Source organism: Salvelinus sp. IW2-2015, linkage group LG14 (genome assembly GCF_002910315.2).
Source record: "Salvelinus sp. IW2-2015 linkage group LG14, ASM291031v2, whole genome shotgun sequence".
In the NCBI taxonomy this organism is placed as follows: Eukaryota; Metazoa; Chordata; class Actinopteri; order Salmoniformes; family Salmonidae; genus Salvelinus; species Salvelinus sp. IW2-2015.
In genome coordinates, this window is record NC_036854.1 from 9560591 (window position 1) to 9584473 (window position 23883).

General features: G+C 41.7%; 2 protein-coding genes across 2 annotated transcripts; both read left to right on the top strand.

Moving 5' to 3' along the window:
* The first annotated feature begins 2356 nt into the window (after positions 1-2356).
* kif25 (kinesin family member 25) lies at positions 2357-12653 on the top strand. The gene is made up of 15 exons (XM_023999640.2): positions 2357-2763; positions 3030-3095; positions 3713-3841; positions 5189-5330; positions 7328-7431; positions 7552-7637; positions 8531-8570; positions 8681-8748; positions 8895-8969; positions 9312-9455; positions 9632-9808; positions 10055-10209; positions 10364-10621; positions 10766-10921; positions 11130-12653. Exons 1-15 carry the CDS (start codon positions 2695-2697, stop codon positions 11279-11281), a joined length of 1821 nt encoding a protein of 606 aa, XP_023855408.1. The 5' UTR covers positions 2357-2694; the 3' UTR covers positions 11282-12653.
* A 153-nt stretch (positions 12654-12806) lies between these two features.
* On the top strand, positions 12807-23662 carry hebp2 (heme binding protein 2). Its single transcript, XM_024000846.2, has 5 exons — positions 12807-12950; positions 13133-13268; positions 13431-13566; positions 19844-20024; positions 20217-23662. The coding sequence occupies exons 2-5, from the start codon at positions 13191-13193 to the stop codon at positions 20398-20400; spliced, it is 579 nt and encodes a 192-aa protein (XP_023856614.1). The 5' UTR covers positions 12807-12950; positions 13133-13190; the 3' UTR covers positions 20401-23662.
* Positions 23663-23883: the final 221 nt, after the last annotated feature.

The following is a 23883-nucleotide window of genomic DNA, read 5'->3' on the forward strand; positions in this document are numbered from 1 at the left end:
TGGAATACCGCAGGGCAGCTGCCTTGGGACACTTCTTTATTTAATATATACCAACGACCTTCCCTATGCCTTAGTTGAAACTCAAGCTACTATATTTGCAGATGATACTACAATTTATGCAGCAAGACAATCGGTTCAACAGGTACAGCAAGCTTTACAAGGAGATTTGTAGAATATCAGGGAGTGGGTTTGCCAAAACAAACTTGTTTTAAACACCAAGAAAACCAAAGTTATTTTGGTATGTTCAACTAGGAAAAGGCCAAAACAGCAATTAAGTACAATTAAGTATGGGAGGAGTACAAATTGAAGAAGTGGCAGAAACCAAACTATTGGGAGTGCAGCTAGACAACTGCTTATCATGGCCGTCTCAAATAACTAATCTATGTATAAAAAAAAAATGATTAAAACAGCATGCATAATCAGAAGGATAGCTAAATATTTACCAGGAAAAATTCTTCAGCAAATAACACAAGCATTAATTGAGTCAGGTGAACTACTGTTCTGTGGTCAAAGGAAATGCATCATCAAGTGAAGTTAGGAGGCTGCAGAATGCACAGAATAAAGCAGCAAGGATTGTTTTAAGGTGGAGATATGGTTCTTCTGTTGCAGTCATGCGCAGTGTTCTTGGTTGGTCATCAATCGACAAGATAATTGAAAAAAACATGCTTATTTTATTTCATAATATACATAATTTAAAACGGCCAASTTCTATTCACAACAGTATTCAGTTGGTAAGAGACAGACATTCCGTAAATACTAGGAATAGATTGTCCACCATCTATGCGTTATCCAGACAGAAAAGAGAAATAGGCAAAATAACATTTCGATTTAGAGCAATAAAGAAATTGAATAAATTAACTGAGCAAACTAGAAACCGTTCAATATATACATTTAAACATTATTTCAAAACGATTTAAATATAATACATAGAAATGTTGTGGGACTATAGTAGATGAAGAATCAATATTTTTTAGATTGAGTATTTATTGGGTCATTATGTTAGTATATTATGTATGTTTGTAATAGTGTGTTATATGTGAAAATGTGTTTGTATTATAAATTGTATTTGAATGTTTAAGGACTCTTGGAAGATTAGTCCAAATGGGGACTAAAAGAGATCCAAATAAAATCCAAATCAAAGCACAGCTCCAAACTATACAATAACTATTTAGGGAAGAAGCAGTCAGCTGGTATTCTGTATATAATGGAGTGGCCAGCACAGTCACCAGATCTCAACCCTATTGAGCTTTTGTGGGAGCAGCTTAACCGTATGATACATAAGAAGTGCCCATCAGGCCAATCGAATTTGTGGGAGGTTGGGTGAAAGCTCTTCAGATTACCTCAACAAATTTACAACTAAAATGCCAAAGGTCTGCAAGGCTGCAATTGCTGCAAATGGAGGATTCTTTGACGAAAGCAAAGTTTGAAGGACACAATTATTATTTAAATTAAAAATCATTATTTCTAACCTTGTCAACTTCTTAACTATATTTCCTATTCATTTTGCAACTCATTTCATGTATGTTTTCATGGAAAAGAAGGACATTTCTAAGTGACCCCAAACTTTTGAATGGTAGTATATATTTTTTAAGTGTTAAATAACTACATTTACCATGTCTCTCCCAGTATTCTTTATCTTTATTTTTTTTAAGTAGTAATATTACAGTGAACTTTGATGAACCTTATGTAAAAAAAGAAATCTGTCAAAATGGCTGCCAAACATATTTTGAGATGTGTGCCCTAGTAGATCAATAATCCATTGGCATGAATACTGCAAAGCATAACATGCCCATATTATGCCAGCTCCAATACACATTATATAGTGTTTTTCCAATCTTGTAGCTGGCTTAATATGGGCATGTTATGGTTTGCAATGTTAATAATAATGGATTATTGATCTACTTGTAGCACACAAAGTGTTTACCATCCAGCCACTGCGTTAAAATTGAATTACAATACCTCAAAGTTCACTATAATAGGACAAAACAAGTATTTATCTACTAGTGGCACACATCACAAAACATCTTTAAGATGGCATTTTATGGCATGCAATAGTCATCACGCTGGATTAATTAACTTCTACTGGCACACATACAAATATACTCTACCAGCCATTTTTAGTGATGGTATTATTTTTACATAGGGGTCATCAAAGTTCACTGTAATAGAACTACTTTGTAGCTATCGTCTCGTATCTGTGCATGAGAGTGCATCCAACTCAGTTCCCCTACCAGAAAAGTGTTGTGCATTTGCGCACCAAATTCAGGCGGAAACTGAAGTGCGGTGGCTTGACTTCGTTTTGCGAATGTCGGCTCAATTGACCGCAGTCCTTGAGATGCAGGATACAAGACTCAATTGTGCCAGCAGGATTTAGGATTATCATTAATCCATAAATTCAGACTTTGACATGCGAGAGCAAAATGATCAAACCCAAGGGATATATACTACCCAAATGTTCACATTCAAATACTGTTGCTGATATTTCTCTCCAGCCTGTCAAAAGCCCATGGCACCATTCCGAACGCAAGTCTCAGGACAAGTGGACGCCATCTAAATTCGCGCGGATGGAGAGCTGCTTGGAGAGTGTTGTCCGTGCGTAATCGCATTATCTGACCTGCAAAAACGCAGGCTGACAGCCCAGTCGCATTATATTCTTTACTGTACTTTTTTTATTGTTTTCTCTCATTGATTAAAATGCCACTCTTCATAAACCGAGACCAGATATTTGCGCACCAAGTGCACCTTCTGGAGCACAAACTGCGGGTATGTCTATTTTTTCATTTATTGTAAATTCAACAGGTATGACAGGTGAAGCTAAAACGATTGTCGGTTAGGTAGGTTTAGTTGTTACTTTGTGAGAATAATTGTTTATCGTTTAGTTAGTAAGCTATAATAACTATTCGATTAATTACAATCCCTATTTTATTTATGTATCTTAAGTAAAGGAATTTAAATGGAATCAGATGAACATCACTGACTTTACAACGTCAAACTAGCAGCGTTGGCTAATCTGTCCCGAACGTTTCTAGAGCAAAGAAGAACGCATTCTGGAGTTGGAGACTGAAAATGCCATTCTTCACCTGAGGCTCGCCGATGTGAGTTGAGTCATTGGAGAATACATGTTAATATACTGTGATATTTTAACACCCCAATCAGTGCCCGTTGTGTAGGTAGCCAATCAGTGCCCGTTGTGTAGGTAGCCAAGCGAAGGCCGTGGTACCCAATTTAAGCACATGTATTTGAAATATTATTTCTCGCTTATATAAAAGTAAGCGCTAATAGCGTTTCAATCGGTTACTTCACTCGCTTTGAGACCTTGAAGTAGTGGTTCCCCTTGCTCTGCAAGGGCCGCGGCTTTTGTGGAGCGATGGGTAACGATGCTTCGTGGGTGTCAGTTGTTGATGTGTGCAGAGGGTCCCTGGTTCGCGCCCGGGTATGGGCGAGGGGACGGACTAAAGTTAAACTGTTACAGAGGCATAAAATGAACACTGAGTTGCTGGTCATTTTTTTAATCTACCACGGGTATGGGCGAGGGGACGGACTAAAGTTAAACTGTTACAGAGGCATAAAATGAACACTGAGTTGCTGGTCATTTTTTAAATCTACCACGTCCTTCCTGGACCAAAACGTGGGTTTTGGATGTCAAAATGGTGACTTGTCACTGTATGTCTTGGTAATGGTGGTTCCCCCTTGCCCTGTTCTCCCTCTCCAGTGTCTGGGGAAACTTCGTCGGGATCATGCAGAAGAGGCAGAAGCAGAAGCCCAGAAGCGTTGGCAACACCAGAGAGTTGTGCAGCAAAGCACCCAGTCTGCCCTGGCCAAACTCCTGTCTGAAGTTCAGGTACATACAACTCCAGAGTTACACAGCTGTATTGTTTTGTTTGGTTTAGTTCAGAGGAAGGCCAACATGGTGTCCATTGGGGTTTCGTATACCATACGGTCAAGCTGCTCCCACAACAGCTCAATAGGGTTGAGATCTGGTGACTGTGCTGGCCACTCCATTATAGACAGAATACAGGCTGACTGCTTCTTCCCTAAATAGTTATTGCATAGTTTGGAGCTGTGCTTTGGGTCATTGTCCTGTTGTAGGAGGACATTTGTTCCAATTAAGCGCCGTCCACAGGGTAAGGCATGGTGTTGCAAAATGGAGTGATAGCCTTCCTTCTTCAAGATCCCTTTTAACCTGTACACAAATCTCCCACTTTACCACCCCCAAAGCACCCCCAGACCATCACACTGCCTCCACCATGCTTGACAGATGGCGTCAAGCATTCCTTCTTTGTTCTTCTTTGTGATCCGAACACCTCAAACTTAGATCTGTCTGTCCATAACACYTTTTTTCCAATCTTCCTCTGTCCAGTGTCTGTGTTCTTTTGCCCATCTTAATCTTTTCTTTTTATTGGCCAGTCTGAGGTATGGCTTTTTCTTTGCAACTCTGCCTAGAAGGCCAGCATCCCAGAGTCGCCTCTTCACTGTTGATGTTGAGACTGGTGTTTTGCTGGTACTATTTAATGAAGCTGCCAGTTGAGGACTTGTGAGGCGTCTGTTTCTCAAACTAGACACTCTAATGTAATTGTCCTCTTTCTCAGTTGTGCACCTTTCCTCTTTCTATTCTGGTTAGAGCCAGTTTGCGCTGTTCTGCGACGGCAGTAGTACACAGCGTTGTACGAGATCTTCAGTTTCTTGACAATTTCTCGCATGGAATAGCCTTCATTTCTCAGAACAAGAACAGACTGACGAGTTTCAGAAGAAAGTTATTTGTTTCTGGCCATTTTGAGCCTGTAATCGAACCCACAAATGGTAATGCTCCAGATACTCAACTAGTCTAAAGAAGGCCAGTTTTATTGCTTCTTAAATCAGAACAACAGTTTTCAGTTGTGCTAACATAATTGCAAAAGGGTTTTCTAATGATCAATTAGCCTTTTTAAATGATAAACTTGGATTAGCTAATACAACGTGCCTTTGGAACACAAGAGTGATGGTTGCTGATAATGGGCCTCTGTACGCCTGTGTAGATATTCCATTTAAWATCAGCCGTTTCCAGCTACAATAGTCATTTACAAGGACATTTCTAAGTGACCCCAAACTTTTGAACGGTAGTGTATATAGGTTGAAATACTGTTCTAGAGTCATTGATGACCTGAACACACGAACACACATTCATGGTATTATTTATGTGTTATTCTAGATTTTGAAGCAGGACCTGAGAGAGGTGTTTGCGGTATATGTGAACTTCGCCACTGAGTTGGAGAACCAGAGCAGGCTGCTGCTGGAACAAGTCGGCCAAGCCAGCTTCGCCCTCCAGGGCCACCATGGCAATGATGTGCACAGTGAGTAGACTACGGATTTATGATATCACTCAATCAATGTATGTCACACTTATCCCCTTGTACTTCTGCTTCTCTCTCTCTCTCTCTCTCTCTCTCTCTCTCTCTCTCTCTCTCTCTCTCTCTCTCTCTCTCTCTCTCTCTCTCTCTCTCTCTCTCTCACTCCCTTTCTCTTGCCTCTCTCTCTCTCAATTCAATTCAATTCAGGGGCCTTTATTGGCATGGGAAACATATGTTAACATTGCCTAAGCAAGTGAGGTAGATAATATACAAAAGTGAAATAAACAATAAAAATGAACAGTTAACATTACACTCACAGAAGTTTCAAAAGAATAAAGACATTACAAATGTCATATTATGTACAGTATATATACAGTGTTGTAACGATGTACAAATGGTTAAAGTACAAAAGGGAAAATAAATAAGCATAAATATGGGTTGTATTTACAATGGTGTTTGTTCTTCACTGGTTGACCTTTTCTTGTGGCAACAGGTCACAAATCGTGTTGCAGTGATGGCACACTGTGGTATTTCACCCAGTAGATATGGGAGTTTATCAAAATCGGGTTTGTTTTCGAATTCTTTGTGGATCTGTGTAATCTGAGGGAAATATGTGTTTCTAATATGGTCATACATTGGGCAGGAGGTTAGGAAGTGCAGCTCAGTTTCCATCTCATTTTGTGGGCAGTGTGCACATAGCCTGTCTTCTCTTGAGAGCCAGGTCTGCCTACGGTGGCCTTTCTCAATAGCAAGGCTATGCTCACTGAGTCTGTACATAGTCTCTCTATGTCTCTCTCTGTCTTTCTCCCATTCTCAAGTATCTTATTTACCGTGCCCCTAGGCTGTATATTAAGAGGTTGGTTGCCTTGGGGATAATCCTCTCTCCCCCTCTAACCCCTCCTTCACCCAGCCCTCCAATACGACTCTGTCAGCGAGGTTCGGAAAGGTTGTGTGACCTGTCCTCTGCGTCACCTGGTCGCCATGGTGACAAGCTCGAGGAACTTATCCCACGTCACTTGGTTAAACCTGGCTGTCTGTTGGGCCTGTGGGAAAAGCCACTAGCCTATATATACCTGACCCTATTGGCTTCGTTTACCACAGGTCCAGGGTCATTTTTGTTGTTTGGCTTGAAATAGTTCATGTATATGTAAGGCAGTAGCGCTGATCCCAAATCAGTCAGCTTTTGGAGAAAAGGTCAATGTAGGCACAAATATTGTATTTATGAACCAGTATGATTTATTGCAATTTATGAAGCGTTATTCATGTCATTTATAGATAATGGATAAATATTTCACTTTTGCGAATACTCGCAAGTGGACCCTGCAGTTGCATCTCGAGCTACCCTTCATTCAGGAAGGATGTCAGATGGTTGAGCAACCCAGCCTCCTATCAAAACAATGACTTAGATTAATCCATCAACTGTCCCTGTAAGTCCGGCACAATGAGCACACACATAACCCCTCAGGCTTAAGTCTTAGCTCATGAACAGGACAGGTCAAATACAATAACCATCAGCAGCAGGAGGGGATCTCTTTCCTTAGCTCTTACCCTGCTTGTTGTAGTTGTAGTTTGCATTCTCTAAGAGGAGGTTAGTTACATGTAATAGTAATGAATAGTGAGGAGGTCTGGCTCTTGAGACTAGAGTTCACCATTCGCTTGTTTGATGTCAGGTTTTATGTCATGTCGTCCAGAGGATTCCAGGAGTTCTTATATGGCTTTGATTGCTTCATCACAGAGCGTGTGAGTGTGTGAGTGGGTGTATCCATGTTTCTACTGAGATTAAGGACTTGGGTCTAAAGGTGTTACCTGGACTAGGCACAATTATTTGTGTTTCTCATGGCATGACATTGCATTTAGTGGCTTAGCCTGGCACATGCATGATGTTACTGTCACGGTTTGTGTAACACCATTGAAGCAACAACAAAAAAGCCCTCATAATTTGGTTATTATATGTGATGGTGCTGTTATTATTATCCTGTTCTCTGTGTATCTGTCCTCAGGTTTGCAGGCTCAGATGGAGGCTCTAGAGTGCTCTCTACAGGAGGAGAAGGAGCGGAGCAGGACTGAGAGGGAGAGGAGGAAGATACTTCACAACACCTTGGTGGTGAGGATCTTGACTACATTTTAATAGTCTACAGTGACTGCCATTCTTTTTTGTCTCTGTCTTTGTTTCCGTCTCTGTCTCTCTCACTCTCTCTCTGTCTCTCTCATTGTGGCTCTTCAGGAACTGCGGGGGAACATCAGGGTCCACTGCAGAGTGCGTCCAGTCCTTCCCTTTGACGATGGCCAGGGATCAACATTAGCAATAGGGTGAGTTGGTCAGATAATMTATTTTTGACCAGTACTGTACATTTTAAAGGGATACTTTGGGATTTTGGCAATGAGGCCCTTTATCTACTTCCCTGCAGTCAGATGAACTTGTGGATACCATTTGTATGTCTCTGTGTCCAGCATGAAGGAAGTTAGATGTAGTTTCTCGAGCCAATGCTAATTAGCGCTAGTGCAATGACTGGAAGTCTATGGGTTTGTACTAGCATACTACCTTCATACTGGACACAGAGACATACAAATGGTATCCACTAGTTCATCTGCCTCTGGGGAAGTAGATAAAGGGCCAGTTTCTGGTCACAGGTTCAGGAATGGTTAAAAAGTCATAACATGCACCACAAATAGCAGTGTTGGGCGATTTGGAAAGCCGTAGTCAGTCAATAAATAATATAATAATACTCGTAGAAAAGGTTTTCATCTTTAGCTCACAATCTGTGGATAATATATGATTAGAAAGGTTACATTTTTTTGTAATACATCACAGCACAATGGAAAAATATATGGCACATGGAAACCAAACGAGGGTGCTCTATGATGATTGGTGGGATGGGCTGGGAGTGGCTGAGGGGTGGGATTAAAGAGCAGATTTTTGGTCATGTATTATTGTTATGAACCTGCTTTATATAAAAGTACCATGTATGTAAAATGTGTTTGTAACATGTATGTATGTGTAGCAAAACATCAGTAAAAAAACGAAGATATTTGTCCTCCGAAGGGGGGGGGGGGGGGGTGGTGGGGGGGGAAAAAAAAGTAGATAAAGGGCTTCATTGCCAAAATCCTGATGTATCCCTTTAATTAGTGCATTTAACATCCTCTTAGTAACAACAATTTAGAACAGTACAGTTTTATAATAGTCATGATTGTTTTCTGTTCAGGCCTGCTACAACAGAAGAGGTGGTTCAGGCAATTAATGATGTGAGTACATGCAGTTTTAAGGTCTTATTTATTGTTAGGTCTGTGATTGGGTTGAATGAGTCATTCTGAAATCACCTGCCTGCCTCACTGTTGTTTTGCCTGTTTTCCAGGATACAGTTGTTGTGAATTGTACTAGAATGGGGAACCCGGGGCTGAACAAGATGTTTGAGTTTGAGAGGTATTATAACATGATAATAACTTTCCTTTGATTATTGTTGCTATTCTATATTTACATTCTGTCAGCAGTTGTATTGTAGTATGTGTCACAGCTTCAGATGTATGAAGTTTATCAAGCATGTGTTTCCATGGTGATGTGATTGACAGGGTGCATGGTCCTGAGGACTCCCAGGATGTCGTGTTTGAGGAAGTGAAGCCTCTCCTCACATCTCTGCTGGACGGGTGAGTTAATATGATCTTGTGCTGCTAAGGGGAAACACTGATCGCTAATGTAATTCTATTGCCTTCCTCACAGCATCTCAGAACTTCTAAAATATAAAAAAAGCCAACACTGTGTACCTCCTATTTACAGTAGAGATGATTGCCTCAGAGAATTAGTGTTGTGATTGAATGCTCCATTGGATCAGGACCAGAGGCAAAGCAGACAATGTGAAACGTTATTAAATAGAGCGAAGCAGAATGAGGAAACAAATTCAGTGAGACGACGTCTGAATAACAAACAGCTAAGTTAATAGAAACAGCAAGTCTGTATTTCACAGACTGATTCTCCTATTGTTCGGTCAGGTATAACGTGTGCATCATGGCGTACGGACAGACAGGCAGTGGGAAGACACACACCATGATCGGCTCCCAGGCTGAGGACCCCTCAGGACCACAGGGGGAGGCCCGGCAAGGCGTTATTCCCAAAGCAGCCACTGAACTCTTCAGGTGGGTGGGAGGGAGGGAGGGAAGGAGGGAAGGAGAGGGAGAGAGAGAATTAAAAGTTTGGTGTTCATACTAGGGTTAGGGTGATGAGAGAAGGAGCTATACTTGTGCATTGATGCATGCATGTTTATACTTGTTTTATCTTGTTTATTGTTGTATGTGTGTGTGCTATCTGACAGGCTGATATCGGAGAAACCTGCTGAGAGTCACACGGTGGAGGTGTCAGTGGTGGAGGTGTACAACAACGAGGTGTTGGATCTGCTGGCTAAAGACGAGGACGGGGTTGCCATGGGCGCCAAGAGAGACGTCATCACTACCAGCACAGGGACCAGCGAGGTGCCCTTACTCTCCTACGTGTGAGTAGTCCTTTACTGTGTGTGTGTGTGTGTGTGTGTGTGTGTGTGTGTGTGTGTGTGTGTGTGTGTGTGTGTGTGTGTGTGTGTGTGTGTGTGTGCGTGCGTGCGTATGTGAGTGATTAATTGAGCGAGTAATTATGTACAGAGACATATCTATTGGATTGGTAATAGAATAGGGACAGTTTGTGTGTGTGTGAGATTTATGTGAGTTGAAGTACTGTATTGCTGACTGTGTTCTCCTCCCAGGTTGGTGAGAAGCTCAGCAGATGTGATGCAGCTGATCAGTTCTGTTCTGAGGTTGAGGGCTCGCTGCCCTACACTGGTCCACAGAGACTCCTCACGCTCTCATCTCATAGTCACCCTCACTGTCTCCTCCAAGAGCCCCAACGCACTGGCCCTGGGTGAGACACACACACAAACATATCTGATTACTGACAAATGAAAAATGACATGCTTAACACAATGTCTTAGTGCTATTAATTGATTGATTTCTTGCCATGATATCTTGCTGCTATATTCCTTTATTGACTGTGTTTGTGGTGCTGTGCTGTCTAGCTCGTAGGTTGCAAAGTGTCAAGAAAGACATGCAGCGCAAGGCCCAGAAGGAGTGGTGGAGCCCCCGCTGTCGCCGTGCCAACCCAATGGCCCGCCAATCGGGGGACGAGCGTTCCGCTAGTTCCTCCTCCTCGCCCTACCACTCCCCCAGCCACTCCCCCATTCACTCCTCTTGCCCCTCCCCCAGAGCCAGCACCGCCCAGGCTCCCTTCAGGACCAAACTACAGCTGGTGGACCTTGCAGGTAGCGAGTGTGTGGGTGAGTCGTGAAAACAACACCAAACTCATCCACCATGGTCTGTGGTTGTTGTGTAGCAACGGTGTTCTGTCCGATGGTGTAGGGGGGATGACTATGTGTATGCTGTGTGTGTAACTGTTTGGACGTGTGTTTGTGTAACTGTAGGTATGTCAGGGGTGACTGGCGCTGCCCTGTGGGAGACGTCGTGTATAAACCGCAGTCTGTCTGCTCTGTCTGACGTACTGGGAGCTCTGGCAGAGCAACGGCCACATGTGCCCTACAGAAACAGCAAGCTCACACACCTACTGCAGGATGCCATCGGTAACACACACACACACACACACACCACACACACACCACACCACACACACACACACACACACCACACAACCCACACACACACACACACACACACACACACACACACACACACACAGTTTGTTGTTTTCCTTGACTGCAGTTGATAATGACTAACCATTTTCCTCTCGCTCTCCCCTCTCTTCTCTATCCTCTTCTCCTTCTCCACTAGGTGGGGATGCGAAGCTGCTGGTGATGCTTTGTGTCTCTCCCACCCAGAGGTATATGACTGAGTCTCTACAGTCTCTGGGCTTTGGCACGCGGGCTCGTCAGGTCCAAAAAGATACCCCTCGCAGGAAGAACATTGCCCTCAAACTGAAGTAATGAGAGGAGAGCAGAGCAGAGGAGTATAGAAGAGAGAAGGGAGAGAGGAGAGAGGTCCCAGGCTGTGATGGCCTGGTCAAAGGTAGAACAGAGGTCCCCCTCAATCAAGTGAAGGCTGAACAGAGTTACATGTGGCATAAATGTTGTATATATGTAAATATTATTTAGTAACTTATGTTGTTGCTTTACTTATACATGTACAATTGTATGTTTATCTAGCTATTTGAACACCAAATTGGGTTGGTTTAAAAAAAAAAAGTTTGACAAATGTTGAATAATTTTAATCTATCGGTATCAAACTCCATCTCCCCTCTTTATGTCCACCCAAATAGTATACAATATTTACTTGACCACCTATTTTACATTGTAGAATTGATTCTTAGATGCAGTATTTCCCTTTGTTTTCAAATAGATGGACAAATAATTTAGGCTAGTAATTTTTTAATTTGTGCTCAATCTTAGACTGATGGTAAATCACAGGCGAGGGCTTACTTATACTGAACAAAATATAAAAACGCAACATGTAAAGTGTTAGTCTCATGTTTTATGAGCTGAAATAAAAGATCCCAGAAATGTTCCATATGCACAAAAAGCTTATTTCTCTCAAATTATGTGCACACATTTGTTTACATCCCTGTTAGTCAGCATTTCTCCTTTGCCAAGATAATCCATCCACCTGACAGGTGTGGCATATCAAGAAGCTGATTAAAAAGCATGATCATTACACAGGTTCACCTTGTGCTGGGGACAATAAACAGCCACTCTAAAATGTGCAGTTTTGTCACACAACACAATGCCACAGATGTCTCAAGTTTTGAGGGAGCGTGTACTTGGCATGCTGACTGCAGGAATGTCCACCAGATCTGTTGCCAGAGAATTTAATGTTAATTTCTATACCAACATCGTTTTAGAGAATTTAGCAGTATGTCCAGCCGGCCTCACAACCGCAGACCTTGTGTAACCATGCCAGTCTAGGWCCTCCACATCTGGCTTCTTCACCTGTGGGATCTTCTGAAACCAGCCACCCGGACAGCTGATGAAACTGAGGACTTTTTCTGTCTGTAATAAACCCCTTTTGTGGGGAAAACTCATTCTGATTGGCTGGGCCTGGCTCCTATGTCCTCCCAAGCCCACCCATGGCTGTGCCCCTGCCCCGTCATGTGAAATCCATAGATTAGGGCCTAATGAATTTATTTCAATTGATTGATTTCCTTATATGAACTGTAACTCAGTAACATTTTTGAAAATGTTGCATGTTGCATTTACATTTTTGTTCAGTATATATTTGTTATATAAATGTGTTAATTGTGTGGGCTTGCTTTTAATGCCTTTCTTATGAACCATGCACTTATTTTAGTGTTTGGAAGCCTCAATATTTGTTACATGTATTTTTGTTACGTTCAAACTTTGAATAAACATGTTTTGTCGTTTACTGTATTTTATGGTTTACAAAAACTCTGGGCAGCCAATCAGGATTCACGTTTTTCTGTCGTTGCTACGTAAATATCATGTGACCGAAGAGATTTTGTAACAACAAACGCACCACTCCCCCAATGACCTCGCCCTCCTTGTTATGAAACACCTAATTTTTGACCACTTTGTAATTTCAATCCAGGAAAACCGATAAATACATAGCTAGCACGTTRCCACACCAGTGATTTCGAAGAAGGTAAGGACTGTCGTTTTAGACGCTTTATCTCGCTAGCTACCTGGTTGTGGGGAGAGGCAAGTTGTTGTGAACATTGACTATCTAGGAACGGGTTGTGAATTATTGATTTTAAGTTATAACGTTAGTTGTTTTGTGGTATGATCAGCGAAGTTGTCTTATCATAGTTTTACCTTTTTCTTTAGCTTTGAATTTCAAGTATTGAATGAGAAGGACTTTAGGACTGATCAGAAACCTCCCACAATGCTGAAAACAATTGGGCAAGCTCTTTTTTCGACTACTTTGCAGAATCCAAAGTTTACACCTAACGAGAAGAATAAGGTTGGTGGTTCTTAGTACCCAGTCAGCTATGATATGGATACACCTTTTCTGGTTGAACAAGTGCAATTTTACAACAACCGTGTGTGTGTGTACACTCAATCACACCTAGTAATTTCTATCGTCCGTTTGTTTGTGTGTGTGTGTGTGTGGGGGGGTGTTCAGGCTCCTGACTATGAGGTCCGTACCTATCAGACAACCAACTGGATAAGCACTACTCTGACTGGTATGGAGCAGCAGGCTGCGATAAGCACTGGGTTCCGACGCCTGTTCAACTACATCCAGGGCAACAACCACAACAGTGAGTCACACTTCCAGTCATTAGGTGTTAGGCTACTAACTTCTTAGAAACAAACATGCTTACAGGCACTTCAACTATTGCTCAGTTGGTAGAGCATGGCGCTTGCAATGCGAGGATAGTGAGTTTGATTTCCAGGACCAACCATACATAATATGTATGCAAGCATGACCAAGTTCTTTTGGATAAATTTACACTGAGTGTACAAAACATTAGGAACACCTTCCTAATGTTGAGTTGCACCCCCGTTTGCCCTCAGAACAGCCTCAATTTGTCGGGGCATGGACTCTACAAGGTGTCGAAAGCATTCCACAGGGATACTGGCCCATATTGATTCCAATGCTTCACACAGTTGTCAAGTTGGCTGGATGTCCTTTGGGCGGTGGACCATTATTGATATGCACTGGAAACTGTTGAGTGTGAAAAACCCTGCAGCATTGCAGTTCTTGACACAAACCGGTGAGCCTGGCTAGGGCTGTGGCGGTAATTACATTTTGTCAGCCAATTATTGTCATGCAAAAGACTGCTGGTCTCACGGTAATTGACCGTTAATTAACATGAACACCTTTAGCATTTCCAGGCTTCCACACATACAAGCTGCTGATGTGCACCTTTGGAACATCTACATAAAAAAGAATATATATATATAAAACACAAGAGTTACACATGGGATAAACAAACATAGTCAATAACTCAATAGAAAAATCTATATACAGTGTGTGTAAGGAGGTAAGGCAATAAATAGGCCATAGTAGCGAAGTAATTACAATTTAGCAAATTAACACGAGTGATAATGTGCAGATGATGTGCAAGTAGAAATACTGGTGTGCAAGAGAGCAAAAAAAGTAAATAAAAACAATATGGGGATGAGGTAGGTAGTTGGATGGGCTATTTACAGATGGGCTGTGTACAGCTGCAGCGATCGGTAAGCTGCTCATATAGCTAATGTTTAAAGTTAGTGAGGGAGATATGTCTCCAACTTCAGATATATATATATATATATATATATATATATCAATTTAACATACACCATCACAATAAATCCATTATTTATTGTAGTCGGGTCTAAAGAAATATTATATGAAGAAAATATATTTCAGAATATCAGTTGGCCTACTGTATCTGGCTATGCTCCATGCCAACGGCTGTAGGCTAGTTAATTTAGCTGACAAGATATGCTTATAAATCCCGTGCATTTATTTTATGTGTTTATAGTAAGAAGATTATAATTGATCTTAGCTATAAAAAAAATGAAAGGATATTTTTTTCCCATTACTGAGCGAGTGCGCATATGGCATGGCTATWTTGAGCGTAAAAATGATCACTTGAAACAGGTCCTATATGCTAGATTTAGAGTTATTTGGCAACTTTAGTTGTGAATGAAACAAACCTTAGAATGTCTTAGAAATCTAATTATATATGGGCTCCCGAGTGGTGCAGTGGTCTAAGGCACTGCATCGCAGTGCTAGATACAGCCTGGTTCGAATCCAGGCTGTATCACAACCGGCCGTGATTGGGAGTCCCATAGGGCGGCACACAATTGGCCCAGCGTCGTCCGGGTTTTGCCGGTGTAGGCCGCCATTGTAAATAAGAATTTGTTCCTAACTGACTTGTCTAGTTAAATAAATGTAAAAAAACAAATGGGCTGCATGGAGTGACTATAGGCTATTGATGATTTGAGGAAGAAGCAGAAAAAGCTTGTGCTCTGTTCCTTGCCTCAGGCTGCACAGCTGTTCTCTCATCAACTGATTTTCACCCATCAGACTATTCTCAATTTAATCTTGTCTTTACTGATATGTCAAATTAGTTTCAATTTAGAATGGCCCATTATCAAATGGGCAGGGGGAAAATGTCTTCTGTATGGACTCGAATAGGGAATTCTGTATAGCTAAAGGTAATGTGTTCAATTAATTATGAAAATACAAAACAATCCCTATTACTAGGCTGTTCAAAATCAAACTCACTAATTGTAGGCTAACTGTAAGCCGCCCTGCACRATCAATGAATCAACAGCATGGTCTAGGGCTATGGGTTCTCTCCCAGACTCATGGATATATATATACAGTTGAAGTCGGAAGTTTACATACACTTAGGTTGGAGTCATTAACTCGTTTTTCAACCACTCCACAAATTTCTTGTTAACAAACTATAGTTTTGGCAAGTCGGTTAGGACATCTACTATGTGCATGACACAAGTAATTTTTCCAACAATTGTTTACAGACAGATAATTCACTATCACAATTCCAGTGGGTCAGAAGTTTCCATACACTAAGTTGACTAGTAGCCTTTAAACAGTTTGGAAAATTTCTGAAAATGATGTCATGGCTTTAGAAGCTTCTGATAGGCTAATTGACATAATTTGAGTCAACTGGAGGTGTAACTGTGGATGTATTTCAAGGCCTACCTTCAAACTCAGTCCCTCTTTGCTTGACATCATGGGAAAATCAAAAGAAATCAGCCAAGACCTCAGAAAGAAAATTGTAGACCTCCACAMGTCGGGTTCATCCTTAGGAGAAATTTCCAAACGCCTGAAGGTACCACCTCCATCTGTACAAACATTAATACGCAAGTATAAACACCATGGGACCACGCAGCCGCTATACCGCTCAGGAAGGACACGCGTTCTGCCTCCTAGAGATGAAAGTACTTTGGTACGAAAGTGCAAATCAATCCCAGAACAACAGCAAAGGACCTTGTGAAGATGTTGGAGGAAATGGGTACAAAAGTATCTATAGCCACAGTAAAACGAGTCCCATATCAACATAACCTGAAAGGCCACTCAGCAAGAAAGAAGCCACTGCTCCAAAAAAAGCCAGACTACGGTTTGCAACTGCACATGGGGACAAAGATTGTACTTTTTGGAGAAATGTCCTCTGGTCTAACGAAACAAAAATATAACTGTTTGTCCATAATGACCATCGTTATGTTTGGAGGACAAAAGGGGGACACTTGCAAGCCGAAGAATACCATCCCAACCGTGAAGCACGGGGGTGGCAGCATCATGTTGTGGGGGTGCTTTGTTGCAGGAGGGCCTGGTTCACTTCACAAAATAGATGGCATCATGAGGGAGGAAAATTATGTGGATATATTGAAGCAACATCTCAAGACATCAGTCAGGAAGTTAAAGCTTGGTCACAAATGGGTCTTCCAAATGGACAATGACCCCAAGCATACTTCTAAAGTTGTGGCAAAATGGCTTAAGGACAACAATGTCAAGGTATTGGAGTGGCCATCACAAAGCCCCAACCTCAATCCTATAGGAAATTTGTGGGTAGAACTGAAAAAGTGTGTGCGAGCAAGGAGGCCTACAAACCTGACTCAGTTACACCAGCTCTGTCAGGAGGAATGGGCCAAAATTCAACCAACTTATTGTGGGAAGCTTTTGGAAGGCTACCCAAAACGTTTGACCCAAGTTAAACAATTTAAAGGCAATGCTACCAAATACTAATTGAGTGTATGTAAACTTCTGACCCACTGGGAATGTGATGAAAGAAATAAAAGCTGAAATAAATCTTTCTCTCTACTATTATTCTGACATTTCACATTCTTAAAATAAAGTGGTGATCCTAACTGACCTAAGACAGGGAATTTTTACTAGGATTAAATGTCAAGAATTGTGAAACTGAGTTTAAATGTATTTGGCTAAGGTGTATGTAAACCTTTGACTTCAACTGTAGTTTGGAGCGTAAGGTAACCAGTCCATCTAGTGTGCATAATAATACAGTTCACACTCAAGTATGTATCAAAGAAATCTTACATAATTTTTTTGTTTTTCTSCAGTGCATAATATGCAGTAGACTATGTATTGTATAATGACATTTTAATTCTGTTTTTTTTCCTGGGCCTCTGCTCATATGCATCAGCTCTAATATGCATATGGGTGTTTTTTAATTAATCATCACCTTAGAAAGCGCTGTCCATTTCATTTAAACTGTTTCAACCTGCTGTTTAACTTATTTCTTCAAATTGATCATCACAGTGAGGTGAGTTTAAAAAGTACTAGAGGCTGTTTTGATGATGTGTGTGTGATTTGATACTCGATTGCATTTGCACCATTCTCATAAGTGACGACAAGTGCGATTATGCATGTAACGCTTTATTATAAAGGTGCATTATTATGGTGAAAATGATCTTCCTCGAACTTAAAACCCCGTTAGTCTGTACACCATTTTATAAATCAGATTGATGTGCTTCATTTTAAGAAGTTATTTGGCCACTAGTTGTGATACAAAACTTATCAAAACATGTACAGTACCAGTCAAATGTTTGGACACCTACTCATTCAAGGGTTTTTCTTTGTTTACTAGTTTCCACATTTGTAGAATAATAGTGAAGACATCAACACTATGAAATAACACACATGGATTCATGTAGTAACCAAAAAAAGTGTTAAACATTATTATATATTTTTTTAGATTATTAAAGTAGCCACCCTTTGCCCTGATGACAGCTTTGCACACTCTTGGCATTCTCTGTTCATCCCAAACCATCTCAATTTGGTTGTGGTCGGTGATTGTGGAGGCCAGGTCATCTGATGCAGCACTCCATCACCCTCATTCTTGGTCAAATAGCCCTTACACAGCCTGGAGGTGTGTTGGGTCATTGTCCTGTTGAAAAACAAATGATAGTGCAACTAAGTGCAAACCAGATGGGATGGCGTATCGCTGCAGAATGCTATGCTGGTTAAGTGTGCCTTGAACTCTAAATAATTTACAGACCGTGTCACCAGCAAAGCACCATCACACCACCTCCTCCATGCTTCATGGTGGGAACCACACATGCGGAGATCATCCGTTCACCTGCTCTGTGTCTCAAAGACACGGTGGTTGGAACCAGAAATCTCACATTTGGACAGATTTCCWCCGGTCTAATGTCCATTGCTCATGTTTCTTGGCCCAAGCAAGTCTCATTTTCTTATTAGTGTCCTTTTAGTAGTGGTTTCTTTGCAGCAATTCGACCATGAAGGCCTGATTCACGCAGTCTCCTCTGAACAGTTGATGTTGAGATGTCTGTTACTTGAACTCTGAAGCATTTATTTGGGCTGGTATTTCTAATAAACTTATCCTCTGTAGCAGAGGTAACTCTGGGTCTTCCTTTCCTGTGGTGGTCCTCATGAGAGCCAGTTTCATCATAGCGCTTGATGGTTTTTGCGACTGCACTTGAAGAAACCTTCAAAATTCTTGACATTTTCCGGATTGAATGACCTTCATGTCTTAAAGTAATGATGGACTGTCGTTTCTCTTTGCTTATTTGAGCTGTTCTTGCCATAATATGGACTTATTTTACCAATTGCCCTATCTTCTCTATACCACCCCTACTTTGTCACAACACAATTGATTGGCTCAAACCCATTAAGATGCAAAGAAATTCCACAAATGAACTTTTAACCAGGCACACCTGTTAATTGAAATGCATTCCAGGTGACTACCTCATGAAGATGGTTGAGAGTGCCAAGAGGGTGCAAAGCTGTCATCAAGGCAAAGGGTGGCTACTTTGAAGAATCTCTAATTTAAAATATATTTTGATTTGTTTAACACTTTTTTTTGGTTACTACATGATTCCATATGTGTTATTTTAAAGTTTTGATGTCTTCACTATTGTTCCACAATGTAGAAACTAGTAAAAATAAAGAAAAACCCTTGAATGAGTAGGTGTGTCCAAACCATACTCCGTTCAAGGCTTAAAAATAATTATTTAACCTGTCACCTCCGCCTTCATCAACACTGATTGTAGTGGATTTAACAGGTGACATCAATAAGAGATCATAGCTTTCACCTGGTCAGTCAATCATGGAAAGAGCAGTTCCTAATGTTTTGTGCACTCAATGTATGTGACACACAGCTCTGTGAGCTTAAATACTGTATTTACAGATCACGTAGGCATTTCTAAAAAACAACAACATTAAAACGACCCTACAGTGAAGTAGGAACTAGTGCCAGACGAAAGAGGGCAAAGTGTGTCTCAAATGATAGCAGGTGCACATATATTTTTTACGAGGGTGTTGTGCATCATATTTTTGTGTGTTTAGGGCATGTGACATATGGGCAGTAAGTACATAGGGCAGGTGTGTTGTGTTGGCTGTCGTGGCTTTAGTGTCTGTTTAGAAAATGTGATATCCTTACCATCTAATGTCTCTGTCAGAGACACATGGCCAGTATTCAAATTAGGGAGTCACTATCTGTGTCACTGTGTGTGTCTGTCATACCCACAGTCTAACTGCCTGTGCCTGGTTATGTGTTGAGTATCTGGCCATCTATCTTTGGCTTGTGTGTGTCTCAGAGGAGAACGTGGAGATGACAGCTCCAGTGACGTGTCTGGTGGACCCTGGGGCTGGCCCGGCCTGTGAGACCACCTTCACAGTGTCCTTCTATATCCCAGAGGAGCACCAGGCCGACCCGCCCCTGCCCAGCGACCCAGAAGTCTTCCTGGAGAACAGAAAGGAGTTCACTGTGTTTGTCAGGTAATGGACCAATACAGGTTTCACTCACAATAGCACCTGCTGACGTTTGAAATGTGAGGCCGTATAGGGCCAGCAGTTAGTGTTCATGAACACATCTGTGAGTACTAGACCATAGACCACGGCACCAGTATCCTTTCTTTCCTTCCCTCATAAAAATATATCCTTCGTCATGCTCCCTGTCTTTCCATGCAGGACGTATGGGGGTTTCACCAACATGCAGAAGAGCCGTGAGGAGCTTCTGAATCTGCTAGAGAGCCTCCAGAGGGACGGGGCACGCTACAAGGACATGCCCTACTACGTCTGTGGCTATGACAGCCCCTTCAAACTAGTCAACCGCAGAAATGAGGTCTGGATCCTCCAGAAGACAGAGCCATAGTAACGGTTCAAAGGGGTCCCTGCCTTTCTCCTCGAAGTATGCACTTGAACACTCATTTATTTAGAAGTATTGGATTGGTGTAGGCATGGACTAGTATAGAGGGAGTTCCGATCAGATTCACTTTATATCAGTGTATGCTGCWAAGAGGAGGATGGCTCATGATAATGGGTTGAACAGATCAAATGGAATGGCATCAAACACATGGAAACCATGATGTGTTTGACGTATTTGCAACTATTCCGCTCCAGCCATTACCACGAGCACATCCTCCCCAATTAAGGTGCTAGCAACCTCCTGTGCTATATATACAAAAGTATGTGGACACCCCTTCAAATTAGTGGATTCAGCTATTTCAGCTACAAAAATTGAGCACACAGCCATGCAATCTACATAGACAAACATTGGCAGTAGAATGACCTTACTGAAGAGCTCAGTGACTTTCAATGTGGCACTGTCATAGGATGCCACCTTTCCAAGTCAGTTAGTCAAATGTCTTCCCTGTTAGAGCTGCCCCAGTCAACTGTAAATGCTGTTATTGTGAAGTGGAAACGTCTAGGAGCAACATGGCTCAGCTGCGAAGTGGTGGGCAACACAAGCTCACAGAACGGGACCCCCGAGTGCTGAAGCGCGTAGCGTGTAAAAAACATCTGTCCTCGGTTGCAAGACTCACTTACAAACTGCCTCTGGAAGTAACGTCAGCACAATAACTGTTTGTCGGGAGCTTCATGAAATGTGTTTCCGTGGCCGAGCAGCACACAAGCCTAAGATCACCATGCGCAATGCCAAGCGTCGGCTGGAATGGTGTAAAGCTCATCGCCATTGGACTGGAGCAGTGGAAACGTGTTCTCTGGAGTAATGAATCACGCTTCACCATCTGGTCCAACGGAATAATCTGGGTTTGGCGGATGCCAGGAGAACGCTACCTGCCCGAATGCATATTGCCTACTGTAAAGTTTGGTGGAGAGGAATAATGGTCTGGGGCTGTTTTTCATGGTTTGGGCTAAGCCCCTTAGTTCCATTGACGGGATGAAGGGAAATCGTAACACTACAGCATACAATGACATTTCAGACAATTCTGTGCTTCCAACTTTGTGGCAACAGTTTTGGGAAGGCCCATTCCTGTTTCAGCAACAAAATGAGGTCCATACAGATGGTTTGTTGAGGTCGGTGTGGAAGAACTTGACTGGCCTGCACAAAGCCCTGACCTCAACCCCATCGAACACCTTTGGGATGAACTGGAATATCCACTGCRAGCCAGGCCTAATCTCCCAAAATCAGTGTCTGACCTCACGAATGCTCTTGTGGTTGAATGGAAGTCCCCGCAGCAATATTCCAACATCTAGTGGAAATCCTTCCCAGAAGAGTGGAGGCTGATACAACAGCAAGGAGGGAGCAACTCTACTAATGCCCATGATTTTGGAATGGAATGAAATGATTGACGAGCAGGTGTCCACATACTTTTGGTCATGTAGTGTAGCTATCTTAAAACAGTCTATTAATTTTCAATCTGTGAGGGGGGGTCAACAGGTGCACACATTGGGGAGGAAGGTAAGGAACTGAACAGCATGGCACCCATTCCCACTATGATTAGAAAAAGATATGCAGCTTTTTGGAGCATAATCACAAGTGCCTAAGCAATGTCTGTGACCTTTTGTAATAATGATAGTACAGTAATAAGCTTTCCATTAATACTTAAAGAAACGGAGATGTCAAGGAGCTTTTTAGATGCTGTTAATATTGAGGTCACTGAAGGGACTGATGATGTACTGTATCTGCTATTTGAGACATTTCTTTCTACTACATTGTATACTACAAGGGACTTCAAAAATAATTGAACTCAATTCCGTTAGATGCTGGCATGACAAGCACTCATATAAGCTAACATTAGCACTTCTTCAGAAAATGAAATGTACGGGGAAGACCTTTGAACTTTGACACTGAATTCCTGACTCACTTAACTTTTGTTTTAAGCTTTTCAACTTTTATTGTGCTCTTTTACTTTGTACTTTTCATTGTAGACACCTTGCATATTCAAACTGCTAATTAATGGTGGCAACTATGTACATTTTACGGAGGACTTGGCAGTGTGGCTTAGCTCTGAGGGCTGCGTTGTATGACTAGACATGCTTATGGGCTATTGCTGAACTATGGATCACTGTGAGAAAGACTCAATGATGATGTGAAAATGTAATGTGTGTCTGCATCTTGTTCCCCCCCCCCCAAAAAAAAATGACACATTTGTTGGGATATTATGATGTAAACTGATATTAGGTTGTGAAAGGGACAGAAGCTGGATCAATGGAAAAATGTATTATACACTGTGTAGAAAACATTAGGAACACCTGCTCTTTCCTTGACAGACTGATCAAATCAAACTTTATTTGTCACATGCACCGAATACGACAAGTGTAGACTTTACAGTGAAATGCTTACTTACAAGGCCTTAACTCTTCTTGAACTTCACTGTTGGTTAAGAAAATATTTACCAAGTAGACTAAAATAAAAAGTTACAGAATAACAATAACGAGGCTGTATACAGAGGGTACCGGTACCGAGTCAGTGTGCGGGGGTACAGGTTAGAGGTAATTTGTACATGTAGGTAGGGGTGAAGTGACTATGCATAGATAATAAACAGCGAGTAGCAGCAGTGTACAAAAAGGGAGGGGTTGATGTAAATTGTCCGGTGGCGATTTTCGTAATTGTTCAGCAGTCTTATAGCTTGGGGGTAGAAGCTGTTAGGAGCCTTTTGGTCCTAAATTTGGCGCTCCGGTACTGCTTGCTGTGCGGTAGAAGAGAAAACAGTCTCTGATCTGGTGAAAGCTATGATTCCTTATTGAGGGGGTATGGTAGTAGGTGTCAGGCGCACCGGTTTCTGTCAAGAACTGCAACGCTGCTGGGTTTTTCACACTCAACAGTTTCCTGTGTGTCTCAAGAATGGTCCACCACCCAGAGGACATCCAGCCAACTTGACACAACTGTGGGAAGGATTGGAGTCAACATCCATGCAGAACTCTTTGGACACCTTGTAGAGTACATGCCCTGACGAATTGAGGCAAAAGGGGGTGCAACTCAATTTCAGGATGGTGTTTCTTATGTTTTGTACACAGTGTATATTGTGTTACATTCTTTACTATGATATATACAATTATTCAAAGAAGGAATACTTTATACATCCACAATCATGTAATAGTGAAATGTTTTAATTTATGTACTATTTTACAATCAATATATGTAAAACGTGATTAAATACATTTAAAATGTCTACTTTCATGGAGTAGTCTGTGTTTGGGCTTTAGTTCCTGAGAGCAGTGCTTTTGGAGGTTGAAATCCTTAGGTACACAACAAATCTGTATGTCTTACAAACTGAAGGTCATGACCCTTCACAGCCAGCTGAAATCCTGTTTCATCCATACCTTTCGCTCCCCCGATCTCTCTTTCCTATCCTCCTCTCAGTCAGTGTATGTGTACTCATCTTTATTTTTA

Bases quoted from the DNA above. Each gene is read 5' to 3' on its own strand.
- hebp2 (XM_024000846.2), top strand. From the start codon at position 13,191: ATGCTGAAAACAATTGGGCAAGCTCTTTTTTCGACTACTTTGCAGAAT. The intron at 13,567-19,843 runs GTGAGTCACACT...TGTGTGTCTCAG, and splicing joins CCAGGGCAACAACCACAACA to AGGAGAACGTGGAGATGACA. The intron at 20,025-20,216 runs GTAATGGACCAA...CTTTCCATGCAG, and splicing joins GAGTTCACTGTGTTTGTCAG to GACGTATGGGGGTTTCACCA.
- kif25 (XM_023999640.2), top strand. From the start codon at position 2,695: ATGCCACTCTTCATAAACCGAGACCAGATATTTGCGCACCAAGTGCAC. The intron at 8,571-8,680 runs GTGAGTACATGC...CCTGTTTTCCAG, and splicing joins TGGTTCAGGCAATTAATGAT to GATACAGTTGTTGTGAATTG. The intron at 8,749-8,894 runs GTATTATAACAT...TGTGATTGACAG, and splicing joins AAGATGTTTGAGTTTGAGAG to GGTGCATGGTCCTGAGGACT.